This window comes from Ursus maritimus, unplaced genomic scaffold (genome assembly GCF_017311325.1).
Source record: "Ursus maritimus isolate PB19 unplaced genomic scaffold, ASM1731132v1 scaffold_7, whole genome shotgun sequence".
Taxonomy (NCBI): Eukaryota; Metazoa; Chordata; class Mammalia; order Carnivora; family Ursidae; genus Ursus; species Ursus maritimus.
In genome coordinates, this window is record NW_024426885.1 from 83,530,679 (window position 1) to 83,555,936 (window position 25,258).

General features: G+C 47.8%; 1 protein-coding gene across 2 annotated transcripts in view; it reads right to left on the reverse strand.

The window, feature by feature from the left end:
• Positions 1–5,122: 5,122 nt before the first annotated feature.
• Positions 5,123–25,258, reverse strand: part of ACTN2 (actinin alpha 2) — a 63,049-nt gene continuing 42,913 nt past the window's right edge. For both annotated transcript variants that reach the window (XM_040623802.1, XM_040623803.1), the window contains exons 10-21: positions 24,452–24,682; positions 21,845–21,992; positions 20,155–20,305; positions 17,377–17,485; positions 15,447–15,587; positions 13,769–13,951; positions 11,461–11,595; positions 10,464–10,643; positions 9,711–9,857; positions 7,708–7,773; positions 6,759–6,917; positions 5,123–5,335 (exon numbers count right to left, since the gene is read on the reverse strand). In XM_040623802.1, coding sequence (XP_040479736.1) covers positions 5,177–5,335; positions 6,759–6,917; positions 7,708–7,773; positions 9,711–9,857; positions 10,464–10,643; positions 11,461–11,595; positions 13,769–13,951; positions 15,447–15,587; positions 17,377–17,485; positions 20,155–20,305; positions 21,845–21,992; positions 24,452–24,682 — 1,809 coding nt within the window. In that variant the 3' untranslated portion in view covers positions 5,123–5,176. The remainder of the gene's footprint in view (positions 5,336–6,758; positions 6,918–7,707; positions 7,774–9,710; positions 9,858–10,463; positions 10,644–11,460; positions 11,596–13,768; positions 13,952–15,446; positions 15,588–17,376; positions 17,486–20,154; positions 20,306–21,844; positions 21,993–24,451; positions 24,683–25,258) is intronic.

Consider the following 25,258-nt stretch of genomic DNA (forward strand, 5'->3'; position numbering starts at 1 on the left):
CTGATTTTCCTTTTTTTCCCCATGAATATATCTTTACATTTATGTCTTTTTCAATTTTTGCTGTTTGTAGTACAAAATTTAGTTCAAAATGAATCAAACACCTGAATGTCATGGTTAAAATTACAAAAATTCTAGGGGTGCCTGGGTGGCTTGGTTGGTTAAGCGTCTACCGGAGACCAATGTGGGACTCGATCCCGGATCGCCGGGATCACGCCCTGAGCCAAAAGCAGACGCTTAACGACTGCGCTACCCAGGCGCCCCTCAAATAAATGTTTTTAAAAATTACAAAAATTCTAGAAGAAAACAGAAAAATTATTAGTGACCCTATATTTAACAGAGATTTCTTTAATAGGACACAGAAAAATCCCAAACTGTAAGATAAATAATAATAAAATAATACACAAAATTAAAATATTGTTCTTCTGAAGACACTACTGCAAATACGAAGGGAAAGCCTCAGGCTGGGGGCGAACGTTCTGATGCTCTGATTTCCCGTCAGCCATCTCCCTCGTGAGTAATCCCTTCTTTCGACAATGATTGAGGAGTGGAAAAGGGGAGGTCAGTAAGTGAAAACTGGCATTACTGCCGCCCCCAATACTTTAAAATACACGTATCTGATTTCAGAATGTCCCCACAAGGGCCAGTGGGTTCCATTCCTAAGGCCACGGTTCACCTCCAGCAGAACAGTGAATGAGACTGGAAAAGGTAGAAAGTTTCGGGGTTGGAGGTGTGGTGCCTGGATTAAGCACCCCACTAAGGGATTCAAATAAGAGTTCAAATAATCCCTTTGTTTGGGGCCCTGCAGATTTTTATACCCTAGGTCAGTGCACCTTCGATTTAGAATGGGTGAGGGGTGCGCTTTTCTTGCGAGAAGCAGGGTGGTTCTGCAGGCCAAATTGACAAAGGAGATCCTGTGATGTTAGGAAGGAGTACATCCCAAAATGCATTAAAAGGGTCCATTTCCACGAAGCACATCTTCACGTGCATGGGTATGTCTGCTGGAACTACTCTAAGTCACTCATCAGTGTGAACTCTTTCCTGCCCCACTCCAGCCCAGCCATCGGCCTGATTATTTCCACCTGTTCTCTCTCCTGTGGCTGCTCTTCAGTCACCCTCAAACTCACACGACACGCAAACCTGTTCATTCAGTGCTCACTACCCACCCTGTGCTGGGTCCTGCACTCAAGGATGCATGGGTAAGACAAGTCCCGGCCCTCGGCGAGCTCAGCACAGCACCACCCCAGTGCAGTGTGAGACCCCCGAAGCAGGAGCGAGGATAAGCCCTGCAAGGAGAGGAGAGTGAGGCTGTGAAGATTGGGCTAGTCTAGGGAAGGCCTCGCAAAGGAGGAGACGGGCCTGGAAGGATGATGGACTGGCCCCCGCTGGAGAAGAGCAAAGAACCTGTCTGGCATCTGAAACACCTGAGTCAGTTGTTAGAGAGGATGACGTTTGGGAAAGAACGCTGCTCAGGGATGGGATGTATGTGGGACGGTGGCCAGAGAGAAGGCTGGCTCCCCAAGGGCACTGGCCTACGTGAATGCACGGATTTCCTTGTATTTCTCTGCATATCCCATTGGCAACAGTCACGGAGCAGAGCACAAGAGTCCCAGGTTCCCGAAAAAGCCATGATGCTCAGCCTCAATTGTAGCTTAGATTGATCGAGGGGAAAGACTAGTACCGTTGACTGGCCTCTCCCACCTCCCCTCCGATCAAATATTCTGATCTGAGGGCTCTACGTTGGGGTTCAGGCAACAGTAAGGCAGTTTCGATGAGGGAGCTGATTTTGATGAGGGCTGCCATTCTTGGCTTTGGGCATTGGTCAACTAAGTAATTTTGAAATTATACACTTAAATGCTGACCATGATACCATTTCATGGTTCTTACTGAGTACTCACAAAGTCTTTTTCTCTTTATAGTTAGTTTACATAGCTCATCTTTCTCCATCTGTGGTAGGTTGTCCCAAGGACACATCATGCCTGCAGCCTTCATTGGTGTATGAGCTGCTGTGGTTTCCCAGCCATGCAGAAGGATTTGCACGTGTGCCCTAGTGGGCTCCCGGGCATTTCTTGTACCCATCTGTTTTACCGGTGGGGATGTCTGCACTGCTGTGCGCCTCACTTCAGACTTTAAGGCCCTGGGGAATCCTTGGCTAGGGGTTCCCATTGACAACTCACAACCACCTCCAGCTCCCAGTTTCAAAGTATCGAGTTATTATGAACGTGTAAGGGAAACAAGCCCGGTCTCCTTCTCTGCTGATTCCACTGGAAACATGAAAATGCCCCCGACGGGACAGTACAGTCACTGCCCAGGCTGCCAGGTATTGAAGAAAGCTCAAGGACGCTGTTGGGCACACTCTATGCCTTCTTGTGAAATAATCCAGGGAAACTGGGGGGTCAATTTTAGTCAGCTTGTGGTAACAATCAGCAACTTCGCCTTAAAGTACAAGTTTCTAACTTTGTATCATTTAGATTTGTGTCCTTTCAGTTAAGGGCCAGAAGGAGCTCATCTCCCGCTTCTTCGTTCATGACCATACATGAGTCAGGTACACAGGAAGACAGAATACCAAACCAGATGTACCCACCTCAAACTGGGTCCTTGCCTGCCATTTCTAGGTCACCAACCAGGCGGTACTGGAGTTTGGCCATTCATATTTGTCCTATTTACCTTCCCAGTAAGAGCTTCTCTAATTCTTTTAGATTTTTTTACTCTGCCGATCCTTTCCTTTACCTGTAATCCAGTGGTTTTCATCATTCTTTCTTTTTTAAAAAGATTTTATTTTTAAGTAATCTCTACACCCAACACGAGGCTCGAACTCATGACCCCGACCAAGTTCAAGAGTCACGTGCTCTACTGACTGAGCCAGCCAGGAGCCCCTAATCCCGTAGTTTTCAACTATGTGCTATTAGAATCCTCCATGGAGCTTTTAAAAAAATTCAGATGTCCAGGTCTTAACCCCGAGGGCTGGATATGCACACATTTAAAAACTACCTCTTGTGCTTTCTGAAATGAACTCCTAGGTAAAAATCCCTTCCTAATCCATTTAGTTTCCCCGGTCCATTCATCACTCACCTCTAACTGGGTCAACCTTGATTCCTCATCTCAGATTCACCCTCCACCCCACAAGCCCGTCTCTGATTCTTCAAGGCAGGCAAATCCTAACTCCCATGAGAGTTTCTAAAATATGATGGAAATCTTAAGTGATGAAGATTGTGGTTAACTGAAGAAACCGGTTATTGTTTGGAATAATAAAAAACAGGAATTCTTTCCTTTTTCTTTTACAAATAAAGTTTAATTGATAGTTCAGCTCCAGGAATAAAAATAACTTCTAAAATGAGAGTATAAACATGTTTATTAAGTGTTTTGCAGAGTTTGCTTCTTTTCTTCATTTATTTGCATAGAGCGCTGATCCATTCTCCTGCCTGAATGTTGTAAAGAAATTAAAATTTTAGGTAGATGAGCTACCTACCCCTGCCCTAAACCACCACAAATCCCCCAGTCGCCTCAAAGGCAGAACAACTTTCTAGTGTTTCCGTAATGTTTATGGCTGGAATATAGCACCTGCTTGAAATAAAATAGGGAGTCAGAGTTCACCCTAAACATGACCCCACAAGTGTTTGGCATCAAACTCACGGACTCGGATATTTCAGGAATTCGCAAACTACCATCTACTTAATAAAACGAAGCACACTGAATGAAACTTAAAAAGGTTGAAGGTTCTAAATGCGCCAATGTAGTAAAAGCAGTTATGAATGGAAAATATTATGTTTCTGTTGCTGGAAGTCTATAAAAATCCGAGGACACAGACTGTAGGTAATAACCACATTACTGCCTTTTCTAGTAACACTTAAATTGCTGTTCGCAACCATTTTTGTTTGTTTTGAATTCCTTTCCTGATCATGATTAAGGGCTAAGATATAAAAAGAATTCCTGCTCTATTCTCTACAAGCTGTCAACAAGATGGAGGAGCAGAGGGGACCGTTACAGCATACGGCAGCAGGCGCAGAAAAGCGAATGAGCACTGACAAGATCAAGAGATGCGGGGAGCACGTGGGGTGTACCGTGTGAGGCTTCTGATGCGGACAGAGCCACACCCGGACTTGTCGGGATGCACCGGCCAGTCACGGCGGCAAACGCACCCCACATGCTAGCAAAAACCTCTAGTAATTCCTACTGCATGAAATGAGTCCAGTAATGAATTAGGAAAGAACTTACCTCTGCCTGTGGAGAATTAAGCCTTTCCTACGGTTTCCTACAAACTCCTCCTTGCCAGGTCAGGAAACCACAGGCATAAAGAAGCTCTTCCTGGAGAGCTATGAGGGTCCCAGTTTCTGACCTGTCCCCTCCTAGAACTGCTACTATGAACACTTGTTTATTTAAAAACAGAGCACTTCTATATGGAGAACCTGTGCTAACAAGTTCTAGAAAAAGCACAGAGACCCGGAATCAATAAATAATCCTAAAAACCCCTCATTTTATCTAGTGCTGGTATCTTCCTCACTGGCGATTAAACTGACTTTCGTATTTCCTGAGGAGGTCCCTACTTTGGAGGAAAAATAAGGCATTGAAACCCACTAACTGACTACACAATCTTAAATGATAAAGAGTTGCTAGTTTTCGGGACTAAAGATCTTTCCAGTAGTTGGTTTTCATTTCCTGGACAATATTAAATTCAAATATACCTACTCTTTGGATAAGCAAGAAAGTAAAACACTAATATCCCAAACATACTGCGCTAGGGATAATCACATAAACATATTAAACATGAAGAATATTTTTAAAGTATCAAACGTTTACCTAATATGTAATTTTTTTCCTAATCTTAAATCTTGGGTATTTTGCAATTTCCCATTTTTCACTTTTCTCCCGTCCCTAGAGCCTCCTGACTTCACACTACTTGAGCCATTTGCTGTTTTATCAAAGAAACAAACAAAAACCTGACCATCTCATTGCATTCACCTACAAATCCAGAAATAAAGACAGCTACTGATGACACACGCTACCTCGCTAACCACAGAGACTTCATTTCAGCCGTGTCACGCCACTGGCCAACTACTGAGCTGCACACTCTTTTTTCTCTCTCTTAACTTAATAAAGCTTGTCAAAGGTTCCAGGAAACCAACTGTGACTTCAGCTTTTATTGCGTTCTGATGGGATCAGTGATTACAGAGCCCCAGCATCACAGATCGCTCTCCCCGTACAGGGCGGAGGAGAACGCGGTGTAATCCAGGGCGCCGGGCACGCTGCCCGGGCCTGAGTAGGCGGGCATCCTCTTGATGCAGTACTGGGCCTGATCCGGGGGCAGCTCGCGTCGTAGCTCCTCGGCCAGGATGTACGGCTGCAGAAAACACACACGAGGGTAGTGAGCTCCGTCGCAGGACACACAGCACGCAAACGGTTGTCATCCTGACACAGGGCTTGTATTTGTTTAATAAAGGATGAGAGGCAGGGGGTCTAAGGGGCACGGCAGCAGACGACCAACAAGGCCGGGTTTCACTGCTGAGAGCCAGTCTGCAAGGTGATCTGTCGGGGCCGACAGGAAATTTAATATGTTTCATAACGGCAGAGGGAGGGCGATCACCAGCATTTCTCAAACCGAGCCATCGTGCAAGCAAAAAATACTATGACCTAAGACTCATACTGGAAAGATAAAGGGATACTTGGTTTATATCAGATGCTGATGAGAATATAGGGACAGTTAAGATGATCAACACTTTCTTTTTTTTAATATATGTGATATGTGTTTTTAGAAAATGGAGTCATTTTTCTACTCAGTGGATTAAAAAGCTAATTTTGCTACTGGAGAAAACCACTTAGTAAAGCAAAATGAAATCGACATTTAATAATGGAATGTATGTATTTTTTAAACTGTCAAATGTCCAACAGGAAACAGGATAATTCTGGTAAAACAGACCAGTTGCTAAGAGTCAAAGTAAATAAATATCAAATATGCTTAACTTATAGTAGGGTTTTTTGGGGGGATGGGTAGGTTAGATGAGCTTTGGTTTATGACCCCCTGATCAGATGGGCCCTCTCCTTGTACCCCCACCCTCGTGATACGGGATCAATTTTAAGATAAACATTGTTGTCAGGCTAGTTTACCTTGTCTGACGTTGTAAGGTAATAAACATAGCTCTGTTGGTGTCTGACGCTGAATTCCTCTTCCCTCTCAGAACACAGAGTAAAAGAACCCTATTGCACACTGACCCTACTAAGATGTTGTTATTGTTTGGGGAATGAGACTCGAAAATTCTGAACTTGCAGTTAAACTCCTACTTAATTTCTAGGCTACACGTAATGCAAAGCTTGCCAATATTTTAAATGACTGAATGGCTATATTTAACTTTGCTTCCATGGTCAGGCCCAAAGTCAGGGTCACTGATCCTTAAGAAAAGGTTCCCGGTTCCACAGTATCTGAATTGTGCAGTTTCTTCTTTCTGAGTCGTATCTCCCAACCCAGAATGTAAAATGAAGTTAAACCAGTGAAACACACACAAAAAACTCAACAAAATGTGCGCTGGGTTCCTTCTGTCCAACTCCCTGGGAGGCCCACACACAAGTGCCAGGAACAGAGTGTCTGCATTTTCTCTGTTCTGTGTGGGCCACTGTTAGGTTTACTTGTGGCTTTCTGAATTCAGTGCTGATGTGGTACAAAATACACTAACATTGAAATGGTTTTTCCTTGGCAATACTGTTTCCTGCTTTCCTAGAACATTGCCATGAGCTCCCACAAAAGCAGAAGGAAGTCTGTCAGTGCAGACCTTATCAGAAGCCAGGATCCGGAAGGAGGCGATGACCTGCTCGGCCGTGTCGGTGTCGGCCGTCTCTCGCGTCATGAAGTCGATGAAGGACTGGAAGGTGACGGTGCCTTGTGCGTTGGGATCCACCAGGGTCATGATGCGGGCAAATTCAGCTTCGCCCTGAAGCAAGGTTGCAAAGATACACGTAATTCAGCAGGACACAGTCCTCAACTGAGCCATTCCCCTTCCTTTCATGCCTGACGTACAAATTCCTAACGGTCTGAAAACTTCTGTTTTCCCTGCATTTTCTTCAGTCTTTGGAACACATTCCCCAGAAGGGTGACTTAAGTTTATTGCCATCAAATATGTTACAAGTTGCTGTAACATCAAGCTAGAAGTTCCCGAATGTTCTAATTCCTTCCTCGCTCTGACCCACGGAGCCTTCAGACCTGAATGTGCTTCTGGAAGAGGAACTGGCAGACAGCGAGGGAGATGGGCCTTTCCTCAGACTACGACTAACAAGAGTAACATTGCTGAGTAGAGGGCAGTTCAGAACATGGCTCCCATGATTTTTAAGGGTCTGAAAATAATCAAAGAAGCTCGTGTTCAAAATACAAATTAGTATTAGAGGGAAAAGCACTTTGAAAATCACCAGGCTACTAAAAGCCATTGAACTATATACACTTTATGTGGGGGAACTGTATCGCAAGAAAGCTGTTTTGAAAAGTTCATGTTTTCTTCCTTCACTAGGAAAAGAAAATCTGAGCAATTACTGAGTAACAGTATGTGTTCTGGTTCTATGAAACGATCTTTATACAACAGCAGGCAAACTCTCAAAAAGATCGTCCTATACAATGAAAGGGAACCAATCCCAAATGTGCTGTCATACTGTAAGCTGCTCACTTCCAGTAACGTACGCCCAAACTCAAGAAAATAGCCAATCCTTGTAAAATTTTAGCTTCTGTCTTACCAAATCATAGCCCATGGAAATCAAGCAGGCTCTGAAATCCTCGTGATCCATCAGGCCGTTCTTCCTCTGCCGACAAACAAAAAGAACAGAGACGCTGAGAATTGGGGACAAGGCAAACGAGCGAACAGAACAGTCGCCGTAAGAGAAGGGCCCCGTGGAGCCCTGCCAAGGAGACAGGAAGGGTCACCCTTGACTTATAAGGGGATGGAGCCAACTCAGGGATGTTACAAAATAGTTTCTTGAAAAGGAAAAAGGAAGAAAGGGGGATAACCACCAGGCAAACATGACAGGAGACTACACGTTCATGAAAGCAGCAGGAAAAAAACCACCCAGAGCCACGAGAATGACCCAGTCAGGATCTCACTACCGCCACGTACTGCTGACAGAGCCCAAGTGTCCCGAGAAATTGGGAGCTCCCCCAAAACAACAGCACTCCTGGAACTCAGGCCCAGGGACCCCACAAGCACTCTCAGGCTCGTGGGCCAGGATGGCGTGGCCCCTCCAGGCATCACCCAGCCTCCCCACGGGGGTCTGCACAGAGCACTGAGCAGGGAGGCCCACACAGACCACCGCTATCACAGCTGAGAAAAGGCCAGGTCAGGACGAAGGGCGACCCCAACTCTCCGGACACCACGAGGGTGACACAACGCCCAAGACGTAACATGAAGTGCACGCGGTGCTGAGACCCTCCGCTCGCTTTCTCTCCCTGCCTCCGACCCCCAGTCTGTGCTGGCCGAGGGCCGGGCACATTTCCTGAAGCACAGCCACACGCGTGGGACGCCTTCGCTCTAAGAGCTGCAGTCAGAGCCCTTCAGGGCACGTGTGCTGCGCCCTCTGCCGTCCCCGCCCCCACTGTTTAATGAGAACGTGAAGCAGAGTGGGTTTGCGTCCCGGACACCTCTCCCCACGACCTCAAGCAAATGTCCTTTCCCCAGAACCTATACTCCTTATATTTGAACCCAGTTTTTAACTTGGCCTCCTTTGGGCTTGAGTTGCAAAAGCCAATCTCATTATCCTGGATTCGAATAGATGTGCCCGTTCTTTATTACGTCTCAGGCCCCCCTCAGAGGTCTACAGTCTGAACTCTCTAACACGTGTGAAGCTGGCTGCATAGCCCAGAGACATTTTGGGGGCAGGGGTGAGGAGGGGGAGAGAGAGAATCTCAAGCAGGCTTCACGCCCAGCGCAAGCCTGACACCGCTCGATCTCACAACCCGAGGTCGTGACCTGAGCTGAAATCAAGAGTCAGCCGCTCAGCCGATGGAGCCTCCCAGGCGCCCCCGCCCAGAGGCATTCTGAGAACTGTTTACTGATAACTGTAAACCACACACAGCGTCCTGTACAGAGTAATGGGATATCCTCTTTTAGGGATCTTTAGCAAACGGTATGCGGCCTTACTTTTAGCCATACAATAAGCAAACTGGGAATTTTCTTACAAAGAATTGGTTTTACTTAATATGATTCAAATCAAAATCCCAGGTGATATTTTAAAAGCAGCACATAACTTTTTATAAGACTTTATCATGAAAATGGTCATCATTCTGTTGGTACATTTTCCTTAAAACATGTCATGAGTCCATTTTATTAATTAAAAAAATAACTTTTGAATGTCAAAACAGTAGGTTAAGTTTTCACTAGGTGCTTCACCCACATAGTTACTTGGGAAAAGTACCTCAAAGTACCTTCGTAGTTAAGTCTTTAGAAAAGATCTAAGTCCAACAACCACACCACAGCAGGGACACACTTTTCTTCGACAAATCTCACTTTGCCATCGACTGCAAAGGCATCCATTGGGCCACCTGCAGAAAGCTGCCCACGAACCTCCACGTGGCGTCCCCGTGCGCAACGTCAGAGCCTAGCACTGCCTTTCTGGTGGCTGTTTTCCTTCAGCCTTAATCATCCTGCTTCCCTGTGGTGTTCATAGGGCGTTAAAACTTAACTAAGAGCACGAATATTACTTCACATCCCACGTGCTGCCTTTCGAGCAAGTCGAGGGAGACGTACCCTGTCGAAGTGGTTGAAGGAGGCCCTGAACTCATTCATCTGCTCCTGGGTGATGCCCTTCGCGTCTCTCGTCAGGATCTGGGTCTCCACCTCGTTGATGGTTCTGGCGATGGTCGTCAGCAGCACCTCCCACCCGACGCGGATGTGCTACCAGAGGACAAAGAAGTGGTCAGCTCCGGGTCCTCCCAGCCCATCAACCTTGCCCTCCTCGTTTTCCTAACCCGGGGGCTGACCCAGAGGGACAGAAGTAGGGCTCACCTGACTCTTTTATTATTTATATTTCTTTCATTCTAATTTTTTACTCTTTCTAAGATTCTGTGGTGGGAAGTGCTCAGAAGTGAGAGAGTGGGGTTCTAACAGTGGCAACCGGCCCTTTGTAAATAAAATGGTCAAGGGAGAGTCTACTTGTCGCTCGACATATCTTTCCATTTACCAAGTAGCGGGATGGGCCCTGGGTTACACCCGCCGGCTCCCAGGGGGAGCAAACGGGGCCAAACTGGTAGAAACGTGAACCGTTCGTTACTCTCCGAGCAGCGCAGGGAATTCACTGTGCTGATGATGAGGATGATGATGGTGAAAACTAACACTTCTATGGCTCTGATAGAGTTCACAGAGCTTGTTCACGGGCAGGCACAGGGAAGGCGTGAAGATCCCTCACTTGCACGGTGTAGACCCTCCCAGGAACGGAGACACGCCGAGAGGAGGTGAAAGGGTCACAACCGGGAGCCACGCCCAGCCTGTCTGGCCCCGTACCTCCATGGTGTAATTGGTGTGCTTGTTGTCAAAGACCAGGGCCTCCTGGATGAGCTGATGGTCTCCCTCCAGCTTGTCGATGTTGTTCTTGTAGTTGATGATGTTGTGCTCGTACTGCTTCAGCTGGTTCATCTGGTCTTCCAGGGCGCCCGTGATCTGGATGGAGCTCCGCGCAATCTCCTGACGGAAGCAACAAGAGGGGGGTCAACGGGCAGGTTGGCCTCCAGGGCCACCGTGTGTGCGTCCCGAGTCCCGATTCTGCTCAGACGCTGCACTGGCGCTCGGTGCGGCCGCGGTCCCCTGAGCTTCTCAGGAGAGCTGGGAAACGGCAGTCCCACGGCAGGACAGCACCTCTACTTCTAGTTCACCTAGGGGCTGGGGGGAAATCAACCGAGATCCGAATCAGCAAAGCAAGAAGAGGGGCAAGAGAAGAGTTATTTCTTCTTTGGATGAAGAGGGAAGCTTCCCTGGGTCAGAGCTGCCCTGTTCTGGGGGAGGCTGGGGGCGGGTCTGCAGGAAAGAAGCTACCCGACAGACTGAAGACCCCTGGAGGGTCACAAGAGTTTCTTATATTTTTACAGGTTCTCCCTTTAAGAAAAAAGGTAACATTTTATCACCAAAAGGGAGGTTGGAAGAAACACAAGAAGGCCAATATATGTCTCTTGGCTGTTCTCAGTGATAAAATGAACCCAGAAATCAGTGTCATCCCAAGAGCACTTTTCCTTAAATGTTCTGAAAATGCAAAGCATTTGTGACTCTTCACATGTCCTCCTTAGGGACGGAGGGTTAAAAATATGGGGCCTACAGAGGCTAAACACCAAGAAACAGCCCCAACATCCTTTTAAATAACAAAATGAATGGATGGCATCAAGAACAGCCTCGTCCCCCATTTTACTGGGCCCCCCATGTACTGCACCGATGCCCAAGGCTACATGAGCTCAGCACAGGGAGTAATTTCGAGGGTTGCAAGAAGCTCTTTGGAAGGGCACCGCCCTACCTCCATCTTGTTCTGGATCCATGGCCCAATGGCATTGGCCTGAGCAGCAAACTGGCGTCGCAGACGCTCATTGGCGTGCTGGCGGGCCAGCTCCTCCTGCAGGGACTGATCCCGGACGGGCACGAGCTGCTTCACCTGTCAGGGACCAAGGGCAACAGGGATTAGAGACCAGCTTGCACCCAATACCAAGATAGGTGCCAAAAGTCCAAAGTGTAGGGGTGGGAACAGAGGGAGGGTGGGGAGGAAGGGGAGGAGGGGAACATGGGGGAGAGGGCAGGGGAAGTAGGGAGAGGAGGGGGGAGAGGGTGCCCCTACTACAGGAACTAAAGGAGAGCTGTGTCTAGCCCTGGCAGCCTCACAGTGGAAAGACTGGGTGTGTCTGCATTAGGGACAGGGACATCCCTGCAGCCAGGGGCAGGGGTGGGGTGGGGGGAATGGGGAGGTGTTTCAGGGGCCCGGTCCACAGCACAGAGGATTTGTGAACTTGAATGAGGGAAAGCTGACATCTTTATTTTCATGATCTCTGACTGAAAGTTAGCGCTTTCTTCGATTACGAACGTGGGCAGCAAATCCACAGTCATGTTTAGCCGTGCTGTGACTGGGTCACGGTAGAAATCACAGTCTCACATAACGTTAGTTACTGCCTGCCTCTCAAAATAGCATGCACAGTCACCGTGCTTCAAGATGACCAGACCTGCTGTTAGACCCAGTTTTAAATGTGTCTGTGCGGCAGCACATCTATTATCATACGGCAACTTTAAAAAAAACATTAAAATTTTTTTAATGATTTAACATCATTTGTTTCTGTTGCCACCTTAAATGTTTTTATGAATTTACAGCTACAGTGATCTGAAGGGATCCGCAGGCAGCCCCAGACCGCCAGAGGCATCCAAGACACAAAACGGGTAAGGACCCTGCTAGGTTCTCAAGTCCAACTGCTATCTAACATGGGATCGCAGGAAAGTGTTGTGCCAGCCTACGTCTTTCTCGTTCCATTTGTACCCTGGGATTTACATTCTCATGCCTGCCTGAGTTCTCTTGGAATCCACAGACAAAGGAACTATTTCAAAAGTCTTTTTGGCGTTTTCTGCAAAACTGCTCCTACAAACGTCACTGTTCGTAATGTCCCTCTCACAAAAATCCACGTGCCCACTTTGCCCTTTAACTTCGTGCTGGGAGAAATGTTTGTCCCACTTTAAGAAAGGACATATTTCTCTCTCCTTCAGGAGGACGACTTAGCTCAACATGGTTCCCTTTCCACGACGGCTGTCAGAAGGCCTGAGCGCTCTGAAGCTCAAATGCAGGCAGTCCGTCCTCTCAGGCACCCTCTCTCCTCCCCATACCTGGTCGTCTCCTCTTTTACACTGTTGGTGACTGAACAATTGCTGCAGGGGTGTTTTTATAACAAGCCACCTCAAATCCACCTGGTGGACTTATTCTTGAGAGACTCTGCGGCAGCATATGGAGATAACTGTGCTATAATTTACACCATGAAAATAATTCTTCTTAAGAATGAGACAAAAAGGCTCAAATATCCCATGTGGACTATAATTAAATCTGTGGACAGTTTCCCAAAATCTAAAAGGCAGCAAGTCAGCAGGAGTACTTGAGTTCCTCAGTTTTCTAGGTGATTTTTCTGCATTTAAAATTCACACACATTTGGGAAGTGTCTATCCCATATTCTAAAAATTCTTTAATGAAATACGTACTATAGGCAGGCTTGAGTGAAAACAAATTTTCAGTGGGGGTTTTAAAAATAGTTTCCCTTATGGTATTAGTCTCATAACCTATACTGATTTTGCCAACATTTTATAAGATCTTCTTAAGGAAAAGCATTTCTACTTTCCCTCCTTACAAATCAGAGGCTGCCCAATGGCATTTAAGAGTCTACCATATTTCATCTGTTAAAAACAAGACAACAGGCCCAAAATGGAGTCGCTTAGGCTAAGCCCCACGTCACCAACCCAAGACTCAGTTACAGTTCCAGTTTGCCCGCGAATGGAATCTTAAACAGTCACCTGGCCAGCATTAGTTAGGTCATCTGCCCGACGACCCCTGCCGTCCCCTGAAGGAAAGCAGCCTCACAATAACCAAATGGCTTGTTTTTGCCTGGTAGAACTTCCTGTTCCCGCTCCCCTCTGCCCATAAAAGTCTTTCATTTTTGTACAGCGCCTCAGAGCGCTTTCCTATGTGCTAGACGGGATGTCTGCATGATTCAAACACTGTGAAATCTGGAGCAAAAACTCCAATCATCATGAAATCAGTCACTCCAGTTCCCCAAGTACTGACCTCGGCCTCAGTCACCCACCTTGTCCCACTTGGCCCGGAGCTCGTCCATGGTGACAGTGCTGTAGGGATTGCTGGAGCTGATCCTGATGTTGTAACTCTGAATGACCTTCTCCACCTCGTTCTGGATGGCCATGATGGACTGCCGCTCGCCATCCGCCTCGGGCAACGTCGCCTTGAACTGCTCGTGGGCAGTGATCAGACTCTAACCCGGAGACAGAAGTGGGGAGAACTTAACTGTAGTGTGACTTTTATAGGTTTCGATGTTCCCTTCTGCACACATGTGAATGCCTTTTATAATTGTAGGAATCTCTGCACGGAAAACAAATTCTGGAGGTTTTGTAAGGCTATTTTGTGCACAAAAGTCAGGTTCCTTGAAAATGGAAAAAAAGATACCATGATGACTAATTGATGGCTCTGAATCCAAAGTCTTCAAAAAAAAATAACAGTTTTCTTTTTTAAAAAAAATTCTTTGCTTTCATAATTTTTGATCCTCAGCTACTGTTTTGGTCTTACTTCTCCACTGACAAACAGAACTTAGCTGCCCGTCTTACCTTTGTAGTCCAACAAAAGAACCTAACATTTGTTGCCTTTACTTACGGACCACCAGGAAATACACCCCTAGTTCTCAGAAAGAAAAGGCCACAAAAAGCAACTCTCTCCCCCGAAGGCTTTAAAAACCTCCACTTATCAAACCTACCCTTTGGCCCTAATGTCTAAGACAGCAGCCCCTTAGTTCTGCTGTATGTAGCTGCCATGGGAACCACCCTCCAGTGCCAAGTCAACAGTCACTTTAGACACTACAAGAGATCGGCTGCAATAGAGAGATTGACTGTTCACCAAACAAAAAAACTACATCATGCATCAGGTATGGCTTCCATGGCAAACTTAGAAGTCTCACTTATTCCAAAAATAAATGATTTTAGGTTGCTAATCTCTGCTTAAGAATGCATGCAAAAAAAAAAAATGCAATGTTCAACAAAATAATTTCTCTCCCCCTACACCCAGGTGCAAACCCTTCTAGAATGTTCCTTGGCAGGAAGGATTGGGTTCAAATTCCAACCTTCAGCATTCCTTTATATTTGGATTCTTTTTGATGACTTATCTATTTTCCAGAAAGAGGAATTTAAGAGTCTTTTCCCTCAATATTCCATTGTACCTCAAATTCGCAGTACACTGGTGTCTCAATAGACTGGGTCCTGGCTCTTTGAGAGTAACTCTCTTCCCTAACGTGACTACTTAGAAGTCTTACTCACAACTTTGAAGTTCCGGAAGAAATCAGAAGCAGAACATTTTGGTTTGTGCGAGACAGGAGGTGCTGCTTTGTGGTTTCCTATGCTTTAGGACCCAGCAAAACTACACAGATTTTAACAAAGAGTAATATGCATGTATTTGCAAAGTACTTAACTCAGCAGCCAATAAATTAATACCTTTCCACGAATATCTCCCAAGAGCATAGATGTCTATGTTGCTCAATGATTCCACAGTATTTTTTAAACAACAGGCCCTTCACCATTTCTGATGCATGTTAATTTTTCAGTTGCAGCAAAGAGCAGTACACACTTTTTTAAGCTAAGGGTCAAAGGGTAATTTGGGCTTCCTAGGTACATTTTTCTTAGGAAAAAAAAGGAAACAAGAATTCTAAGTTTTTGAAGCTACGATTCGTCTCTAGAGCAGTATGGTGCTGGGGGTTCGGTTACCTGGATCTCCTCAATGCTGTGGACGATGAACATGTCTTGGAGGTCTTCCATGGCGCCTTCCATCCAATTGTTGAAAGGAGCTGCTCTCTTGGCAAACTCCAAGTGCAGCTGATCGATGGTTTCCAGCAATTTCTCAGTTCTCTGGAGGTAAGTTAAATAGAAGCATTAACATAGATGAGTAAGAAAATTCTCTCCGAAGACGTCCACATGCATCCCAAACAATGAACTATGACCTGACATGTTAATCGCCATGTGCTCATCGCTAGCACGTGTTCACAGATTAGCCAGCGTTCCATGTTCAGACCGAGCCCTACAGGTCCCTCAAGTGGTTTCCGAATCAATAAAGGATTTGATACCACCCAGAGTAGCTTTGTTTTCAAAGGAGAGTACTCTGCTCCATGCCACTTTTCTGAAAACTGAGACTCCGTGGGGGGATATAGTAACTTGCTTTCGGCTAACATAGTACCTTTAAGGTCAGCTCTGATTCCCTAACCACGCTAGGTAACAACACTCAACACACCTTCCTCGTTTTATAGACAACAGTGTGCAGGGAAGATGCTCGCCTTCCCCAGAAGTCACCTACCTAAGTGAAGACACAGGAACTACAGCTTAATGTTCTCCAATCCTCATCAGGATCTAGCACAGAGATCCTCTCGGCCTTTCTGGGCTTTCCAGCCATAAACACTGCACTCGTTTCACGGGGCAGAGATGCTGGGGGCAGACAGGGAAAGCACCTCCTATCTATAAGTCTTCCATCCTTATTCATTTTTTTCTCACGTTCTAAAATATTTGTGGTGTGGGGTGTGTCTCTCTTTCATGCCTGGTCCTTCTCTCAACCTTCCTTTCTTTCCCTCTTTTTTTTTTTTTTTTAAAGATTTTATTTATTTATGTGACAGAGAGACAGCCAGCGAGAGAGGGAACACAAGCAGGGAGAGTGGGAGAGGAAGAAGCAGGCTCCCAGCCGAGGAGCCTGATGTGGGACTCGATCCCGGAATGCCAGGATCACGCCCTGAGCCGAAGGCAGACGCTTAACGACTGCGCCACCCAGGCGCCCCTCCCTCTTTTTTTTTTTTTTTAAGATTTTATTTATTTTTTTGACAGAGAGAGAGAGACACAGTGAGAGAGGGAACACAAGCAGGGCGAGTGGGAGAGGCAGAAGCAGACTCCCCGCTGAGCAGGGAGCACAATATGGGGCTCCATCCCAGGACCCTGGGATCATGACCTGAGACGAAGGCAGATGCTTAACGACTGAGTCACCCAGGCGGCCCACAACTTTCCTTTCTTTAGGTGGATATGTAACAGCCAATTTGGCATCTAGGAAGCTTGATATCATGTATTTTAAAAGTGAAAAGACTCAGAACACTGGCCATTGCCTCCTTCCTTCATCTTATATGAGTCTTCCACGCTAAGACACAACTGAGCACAGCTAAACACCAGCCACTTTCTGCTGTTTACCCAAGTCTTATACTTGACTAAGGCCAAGTTCATCCTGGATCTGTTTCATATCCCTTTTCTTTCAACGTTTGCTGCCACTCTGCCTTTGCCCGCCACACGTAAAGTTCTTTCTGAGTCCCGACTAAGTCAGTTTACTCTTTATAGAAGGCCCTTTGGAAATTCACTGTAATCACTACCTGATACAAAATGGGTTTATAACATAATCTTATTAGTTCTGGATTTTTTTTTTTAATTCAAAAGCATGCTTCACTGAAAAAAAAGTATGCTTCCCCGCTCTACAGATAAATTATGGGACAAAGCTACCAAATTTGCATTTCCCTCTTTCTCCTATTTTTCATATTCTCTGTGGAGGTCTTTTCACGAGACAACCTGTTTTGTTTTAGACACAGCATGGCACAGAAAAACAGAAAATTAGTAACAGACACTTGATTCAAGAGCCTGTGTGAAAAGATCTCATGTCAGCAGGCAGCTTCACCTCCAGGGCCTCCCTCCTCTTCTGAGTAAGCGTCCCCAGTCTGTCCCACTGGTCACAGATCTTCTGACACCGATCGTTGATGTTCACGGCGTCGTGATAGTCCAGCTCACTGGGGGAAGCGAAAATGAGGATGAGCTTTCCCTGATGTTAAGAGGAAAATGGACACAGGCTCAAAATAAACAGATTTTAAAAAAAAGATCTGACAGAAAAATGGCAGAGTGTTTCAGGGTTTTGTTATTTGTCACCACTGCAAACATGGTCATTAGTCTTTGACAGATTCCAGGAAGAATGAGTAAAACGCTTGCTGGTGTAACCATTTTCTACACAGACAGAAATGCTGTGTCCTCGGTGCCCTGAGCTAACTTCACTCTGGCCAGGCCCCAGAGTATTATTTTTAAGCGGCAGTGAACCTGTAAGCAAAGCCAACCATCTGACCTGGAGGGCAGTCCTGTGGGCGCCCGAAGCCACGGCGACTGGAACAGCAGAGTGAGTCAGGGGGAGGGACATATCAGCTTGCACCCCATTGTGTCCTTGGCTCCCCTCAAAGGGCACTGGGCTTCGGGGCTGGGCCGGAGAGCCGCGTCCAGAGGGGGCGCCTTGGCTTCATCCAGCACGGCAGGGACCTTGGAAAACTAGCAGACCAGAGCGCTCCCTCTTCTGGAGGGAACCTGTGACTTCTCTAGTGCCACTGGTGTGGTGGCCAGAACATGATTTCTGACTGCGGAACTCCCCTTCTTCCCCAGCAGCCCCGTCTCTGCATCCCAGTGGGGTCTTTGTGAGGTGAACTCCGCATTCAAACAAACTCCCAACTAGAAGGTTCACCTCCTTTCTCCGGGGATAAAAAGTTAAGATGCAAACGAAACTTGCGGAGGTTTAAAGACACCTTTGGGAGAGACTTCTTCACACACAGTCCGAGACAGAGCAAACTTTAAGGAAACTCCCCCCTGCCCATCCTACCAAATCCATTTCCCTGAGGCTTAAGCTTATTTTTTTCTTCTTTCGACTTTAAATTAAGGCAACGGTTGTTCACCACGTGCTTTTCTTTTCCTCTTAAATCATATTAACTTGTCCGGTCCTGAATGTCATTGCTTCTGCTACCAAATAAAGGACGCCCTCTGCGGTTGTGAGCTGAGGGTTCTTACAGCGAGTGAAGCCCGTCCAGCTTATGAGCAGCTTTCTATATTCACATAACCCTTCACGGGACTGAGACGCACTTAGCTTCTCGTGCTCCTTGCTATACCCCCCAAAACAAAACATACCAGCAATTTGCACAGCCTTGAGTACAAAGTCAAAACGGCTGTGGCTCTTCAAAATGCAAATATTATGGAGAAGAAAGACTTCAGGAATTAAAAACCACCACCTGAGATCCTTCCATGGCTCCACAACGCAGACACCAACACTCAGTTTCCCATCACAACCTTTAGGGGGATATCCATTTCTCATTTTTCTAATTCATGCAAAGTTCACACAAAGAGTTCTACAAATACCTGCTCTCAAGGAGTGAGGGTTTGCAAAACTGTGCACATTGAGCCACACAAGCACTGTGATTTTATCTCAGGAAAGGTAAAAGGGACAAGGAAGAGATACACTGAGATGAACGTAGATTTAAGTTTGTATGTGGTGCCTTTTGGATGGGGAAGAAACAGACACGGGGGCTACCAGGAAGAGTAATACAAAATTACTCCTTAAATTTTATGGGCAACACTTAAAACCATTCCAAATTACGGGAGCAGTTACAGAGCATTAAATAGCTTGAGTTTCTTTCATCCCTTATTTTAACTGTAATTATAATTGTTAACAGGAGCCACACACCCAGCATTCAAGAAGCACGCTCCTGTCAAGACCACAAACCTAGTGCACAAGCTGGATTATGAAGACCACAAACACGAGCTTATTTACCAAGACTAAAAAATAACAGGATACTCTTAAAAGAGGCCGTATCTGTTAGTTCACGAGTTTGCTCTAGTCAAAAGTGAGCAACATGAAAGCTTTAAAATCTAACATAGGAAAGTAAATGTTTATGTTTTCAAAACTTATTTTGTGACAGTTATCTGTATGTAATTCTGGCTCTGAAACTTCTGCAGGTGCGTCTGATGACAATGAGGGGAAGGGGGCTGGAGATGAAATCTGGCACTTATCCAAAGGGGGCAAGGGTCTTTAGAAAAGGCGTCGAAAGACTGCAGGGAGGTGTTTCCCCAGAGGGGGGCCACAGCCAGGGGCTGCACCCCACAACAAGTGGGACCTGAGAACTCCCCCTCGGGATTACACCAGCCTAGACTCAATCCATGCTGGTCCCTCCGTAAAATAAAAAACATGCAAATTAAATAGCACATATTTGGTGACACAGAAAAAGTGGGGCCGTGGTGTCTCCTCCCCCGAGGAACTTGGTGTGTGGATGTCCTGCACCCCAGCCTGGGGGAGGTGGCCTTTCCAAGCTGGACCCCAGCCCTCCAGGCTCATTGCTCACCCTCTTGGAAGCAAAGCTGCCCGCGGTGTGGCTGGGGGGGTGCTTGTGGATGGGGGCAAGGGGATTCCAGCCCATCCAGAGACGCAAAGCTGAAGGCTGTCGAGCCACTTAGAAACACAGAGGCCTCCAGCTTGGTTTTCCCTAAACTGAGTACAGGGAAGGAAAGGCAGGGCAGCTTTGCTCTGCCCTGGAAACGCTCCAGGGACGCTCTCCGGGGAATCCTTCCATTGTACCCATGGCCCGTGGGTCCGGCGGGCAGAGCCGCACGGCCGCGTGGGAGCAGCTGCGCCCGTGAACAGAACGGCACGTACTTGAGCTCCTGCGCGATGGCCGCAATCTGCTCCACCCGGTCCTGGTGCGCTGCCAGGTCGCTCTCGAAGGCCTCGTGTTTCCGCAGCAGGGCCCGGACCTCGGTCAGAGAAGCTGACTCGTAGTCCTTCTGCAGCAGGATCTGTTCTTTGCCTGCAAGCATTGCAGAAGGGGTATGAATCCTCTGACGTCCCACATCAGCTTCTTGGCAACTGCAAAGTTCTTGGTGATGCTTATGACCCCCAAGAACCAAGAGAACGGGGGAAGCCAGTGGCGCTGTTATCATCAGTGTCCGGGCTGTACCTGTGCGAACGCTGACCGAGTCCCTCTGTGCTCTAAAAGCTTGTGTTGGCACACAAGGCAGGGAAGCATGCTGAGTCCAGGAGAAATAACAGATTCCCATTCCTCATACTCCCGAGTAACAAGTGTCTGACTTTCCAGTGTGTGATGCTCGGTTAAGTTAGTAATTGTTAGTTTACAAGAATTACCTGGGGTAGTTAGACAAGACACTTGCACTCTAACCAGCCTGCCCTCAGTGCAACCTTGACCCCAAATCTTTTTGTTGGAAAGCTTTATTTTCTGTGGTTAAACACAGCCTGTGGTTTCTTTCCTGACAAGACTAGAAGTTTCTCTCTCTGTACCTCCACCTATTTCCCCACAAATATTTCTTAAACCAAGCAACTGCTGTGGTTGTAAATGGAGTCACGTTTATTCCCTGGTTGATGACCTTTAAGAACTTAATGCTATAAAGCTAGAAATGAAAGCAAACGTTCATACATTTAACCACGACAACACAGCACTTCCTATATGCCAGATATGGATTTAAATACTTTATATTGTGAACTCATTAAATCTTCATCAAAAGCCTATATTGGAGGTATTACGGCCATATTCCACCATGACGAGGACACCGAGGCACTGAGACATTAGGAGCTCATCCGAAGCCCACAGCCACACGTGTCAGAGCTGGGACCGCAACCCGCCTGGCTCCAGGCCCGTGCCTCTCTGCCTCTTGCTGGGCAGTACCAACGATCGACACCAAAGCAAAAGGGAACCAAAGGATGAGGGGAACCTCCCTGACCTTTCTGAAAACAGATGATGTGATGGGGAGAAAGTTATGTTCCTCCACCTCGGCAAACAGCAGACAGCCAAAAAAAAAAACAAAATCATATGCAGATATACATACGATCATAGTATCATGGCTACGGAAAGAGCTATGCTTGCAAGGACTGAAAGAAGAGGATGAACGTAAGTGAAGTAAGGAAGCTGAGACTGTAGAAGACAATCCCTTGCACTCCTCCTTCCAAGCATTTTCTACATGGGAACTTCTGTTGCTTCGTGGTGTTTAATAAACATTCTAGCAGCAGAAGCTGGCCTCGGGGCCAAGGCTGTGTGACCGACAGGGAATAAACAGACACTTGTGGATCGAATGGAACAGACGTGGGGGAAGACAAAGGGAGGCCAGGGCTTATGAAAGTGTGGGAAGGATACATTTTGAGCACCATTTTGTGAAAAAGTACATTATCTGCTCCACTGGAAGTCTCCCCACCCACCTCCTGAGGAAATTTAGTACTGGGACAGCAGCGCAGGGATGGGTGGGGACACCTGCCCACAGGGTCACTGGCAGGGAGCGTGGCCGCCACGGCTCAACTCTGATTCTCCAGGAACCCAACCCCAGGCCAGTGCACTTGCCGTAAGCCCACGTTTCGTGCGTGGAAGCCTTCTGCCGGAACTTCTCTGCCAAGTGCTCCACACGCTCCAGCCTCCGGATCTCGTTCAGCAGCCACTCCTCGTAGCCCTTCTCTGCCTGCTCCAGCCGCTGCCAGGCGCCAGCAATGTCCTGGGGGCGTTCAAGGACAAGCGAAGGCCAGTTTGTTACCCTCTGGCCTCCGGCTTTTCTACGAATGCCATGAGTCTGACAGGTTTTCTTTTGTGTTTTCTTCTCCTTGCTTCCCCCCTGCTCCACCCCCAAATAACCACTCCACTGTTCGGCTTTGGAAGATCTTACTTATCACCAGGGCCTTTTTAAAACTAATGTGGTTGCTCTCGTCAGCCAGTAAATACCTGATACTTGTCCAGATGTGGACAGAGGCTTACAGGGCTTAAATTCTCCAGCTCAAAAAAGATGATGCATCCAAGGGACAGTTCAAATCAGTGACTGGGCTCAACTATCCAGCCAGCCCGCCATCAACAACCATTTCCTGGACGCTGTGCAATGTGCTGGGCATGAGCGAGAGACTTTCATAGAAGCATGAATGACACCTACAAGGTTCCCTGCCCCTGAGAGCTTGTGTGATTGTCGGGGGAGGAAGAAGAAATAAGTACAGTTGACCCTTGAACAACACAGGGGTTAGGAGCGCCAATCTCCCACACAGGTGGCAGTCAACGTGTCAACTTTGACCCCCCAAAACTTAACTACTAACAGCCTACTGTTGACCAGTGGCTTTATGGGTAACATGAACAGTTGACTAACATATATTTTGTACGTTGTATGTGCTATATACTGTATTCTTACACTAAAGAAGATGTTATGAAGAAAATCAAAAGGAAAATACATTTACACTACTGGCCTGTATTTATCGAAAAAAATCCATGTGTACGTGGACATGTGCAAGTCAAATTCGTGTTGTTTGAGGGTCGACTGTAATTAAACAAGGTCACTGCAGACAGTGATCAGCTCTGAGGCGAAAACAAAACAGGGTCAGGTGACGCTGAGAGCCCAGTGTGGGGGCTCCTTCAGGTAGGTCCCTTGGAGAAGACACATCTGAGGCGGCATCTGAGCCAAGTACCTCAGTAACAGAAAACCCAGTTCCGTGCAGAGGTGGGAGTGAGCGCCGAAACTTGGGTGGGGGCTGGCCCTGTGTGTGGGGCGCAGCAGCTGAGACCATCTGCAAGGGTGGCAGGGGTCAGATCACATGGGATCCTCTAGGCCAGGTTCATGAATCTGGACCTTGGTCTAAGTACTCTGGGAAGTCACCGGAGGGTTTTGAGAAGGGGAGACATACTCTGGCTTCCATTTTTAAAAGAGCCCAGCTGCTGCTGTGGACAGAGTGAATTTTAGGGGCCAGTGAGAGGGGCACTGCGGGGCCCGGGGCAGGGGGGAGGGAGGGGGAGAGAGAGAGAGAGGTGGCTCAGCAGACAGCCTTGGCCATCTGCTGGAAAGTAGGGCACAGATTCGAGACAGAACCTGGACACAGAGCCAACAGGCCCACTGAGGAAGCCACGCAAGAAGGTGACGGAAAGGAAGAATCTGGGATGCCACCTGGGCTTGGGCGTCCATAACTTAGGGTGGTGCTGCCATTTGCTAAGGCAAGCATGCCACAGTGGGGCTCGGGGATAGGTAGGGTCTGAAATGCTGAGACGTCCTGGAACTCGGGAAGAAGTCAGAGCTGGAGACGTATGGCTGGGGGTGGGCACTGGCCTTCAGATGGTGAGGGAAGCCACGGGCCCAGGGGAGATCCCCTGGGAGGTACAGGGTGGAGAAGAGGGTCAGCGCTAGGCCTGGAAGAGGTCCTCCCATGGCCTGGGGTGGGGGTGGGGGGCAAAGCTCTGAGCCGGGCATGGAAGGACTCCGTGGGGTCCAAAGAAAACAGAAAGGTCAAGAGCGGAAGGAGTTTCAAGGTGGCGGCGTGGTTAATGGGGTCAGAGTGACGGAGAATATGGAAATGAAAGAGACAGCGGGAATGTCACCATGGGGGGCCCCTGAGTCGAATGGGAATGGTCTTCCGGTCTCCAGAGGGGACAAGCCGGGGCGGGGGGCAGCAGGGTGAAGAGGAAAAGGACTACAGGTGCAGGGAGCAGCTGAGAAGGGCCACCACCGGTGACGCCTTCGGGATGATCTGCTGCGAAGGGCAGCAAGGGCCGGGACTGCGCTACGGGGAGCAGAGGAGGTGGCAATGTGGGCGATTCTCGAGTCCCGGGTGCAGGTGCGCGTGACTCTGGAGAGCGGGGAAGCCAACTGTGCAGGGAGGGAGGCCCACGGAGAGGTGACCAGGTCCTACGTGCAGGTGAAAGCACGCACGTGATGCAGGTGCCCGGAGGCCCGGTGGGAAGACGCGGCCAGGCTGCAGGACGGCAGGGGAGGCGGAGGGCCGCGCGCTAAGTGCAGTAAAGGCACCACACCAGGAGCGGCGGGGCCAAGAACCGCACGCGGGTGGGGAAAAAACATCCCGAAGGATGCGTTACAGGACCTACACCCTATCCGTTCACTGAAAGGACCTGGAGAAGCCGGCGTGGCCTTCGGGGCGGCCCACGAGGGGACAGGCTTCGGGAACAGACAGGTACGGGGTGGGCGCTCACCGACACCATCTTGCCCTCGGAGGGCATGAAGGCGGGCCGGTTGCTGATCCGCAGCTTGGTCTGCAGCGTGTTGAAGTTGATCTCCAGCTGGCACTTCTCCTGCACCTTGGGCGGCTTGTGCTTGCGCCGGTAGTCCCGGAAGTCCTCCAGCTTCTTCTGCATGGCCTGCATGGTCTTCTCGGGGGTCCGGTTCTCCAGCCACGGGATCGTGCGGCGAATCCATTCCAACAGCTGCTCCCAAAACACAAAAACACCGCTGGAGACGCCAGCAAACCCTGGCCCCCCACCCCCAGGTAAAAAAACAGAAGCACCTGACAATTGGAATGGATTCCACCGAATGTTCCTAAAATGACAGAGTAGGAATAGAATACTCCGGACTGAGGGGACAGGATAAAACAGCATCTCTACGCACATGCACTGAGGCATGAATGAAAACTTCCGTGTCCCCCCAACCCCACCCCACGGCCACTGGTGATCACCCCCACGGTCCCGCACACAGGTCAAAACTGAAAGTCAGCACAAGTCATGTTTCACAAGCATGTGACATTTACAGGAAACTCGGGGACCAGACATTAGCAGACAAATGCCAGATGGAGCTTTCCAATGAAAAACAAAAACCTGACATGGGATGGAAATCAGCAAAGAATTGGGTTTAACTTAAAATGTAATTATATTTTTAAAAAATGTAATTATATTTTAAATAAGCTTCAAATCTCATGAATCTATTGACCAGAAAGATGTACTGTAAATCTGGGACTGACTCAATGCCAAAGTATATTTTCATTTATCATCTAGCTTTCGAGGAAA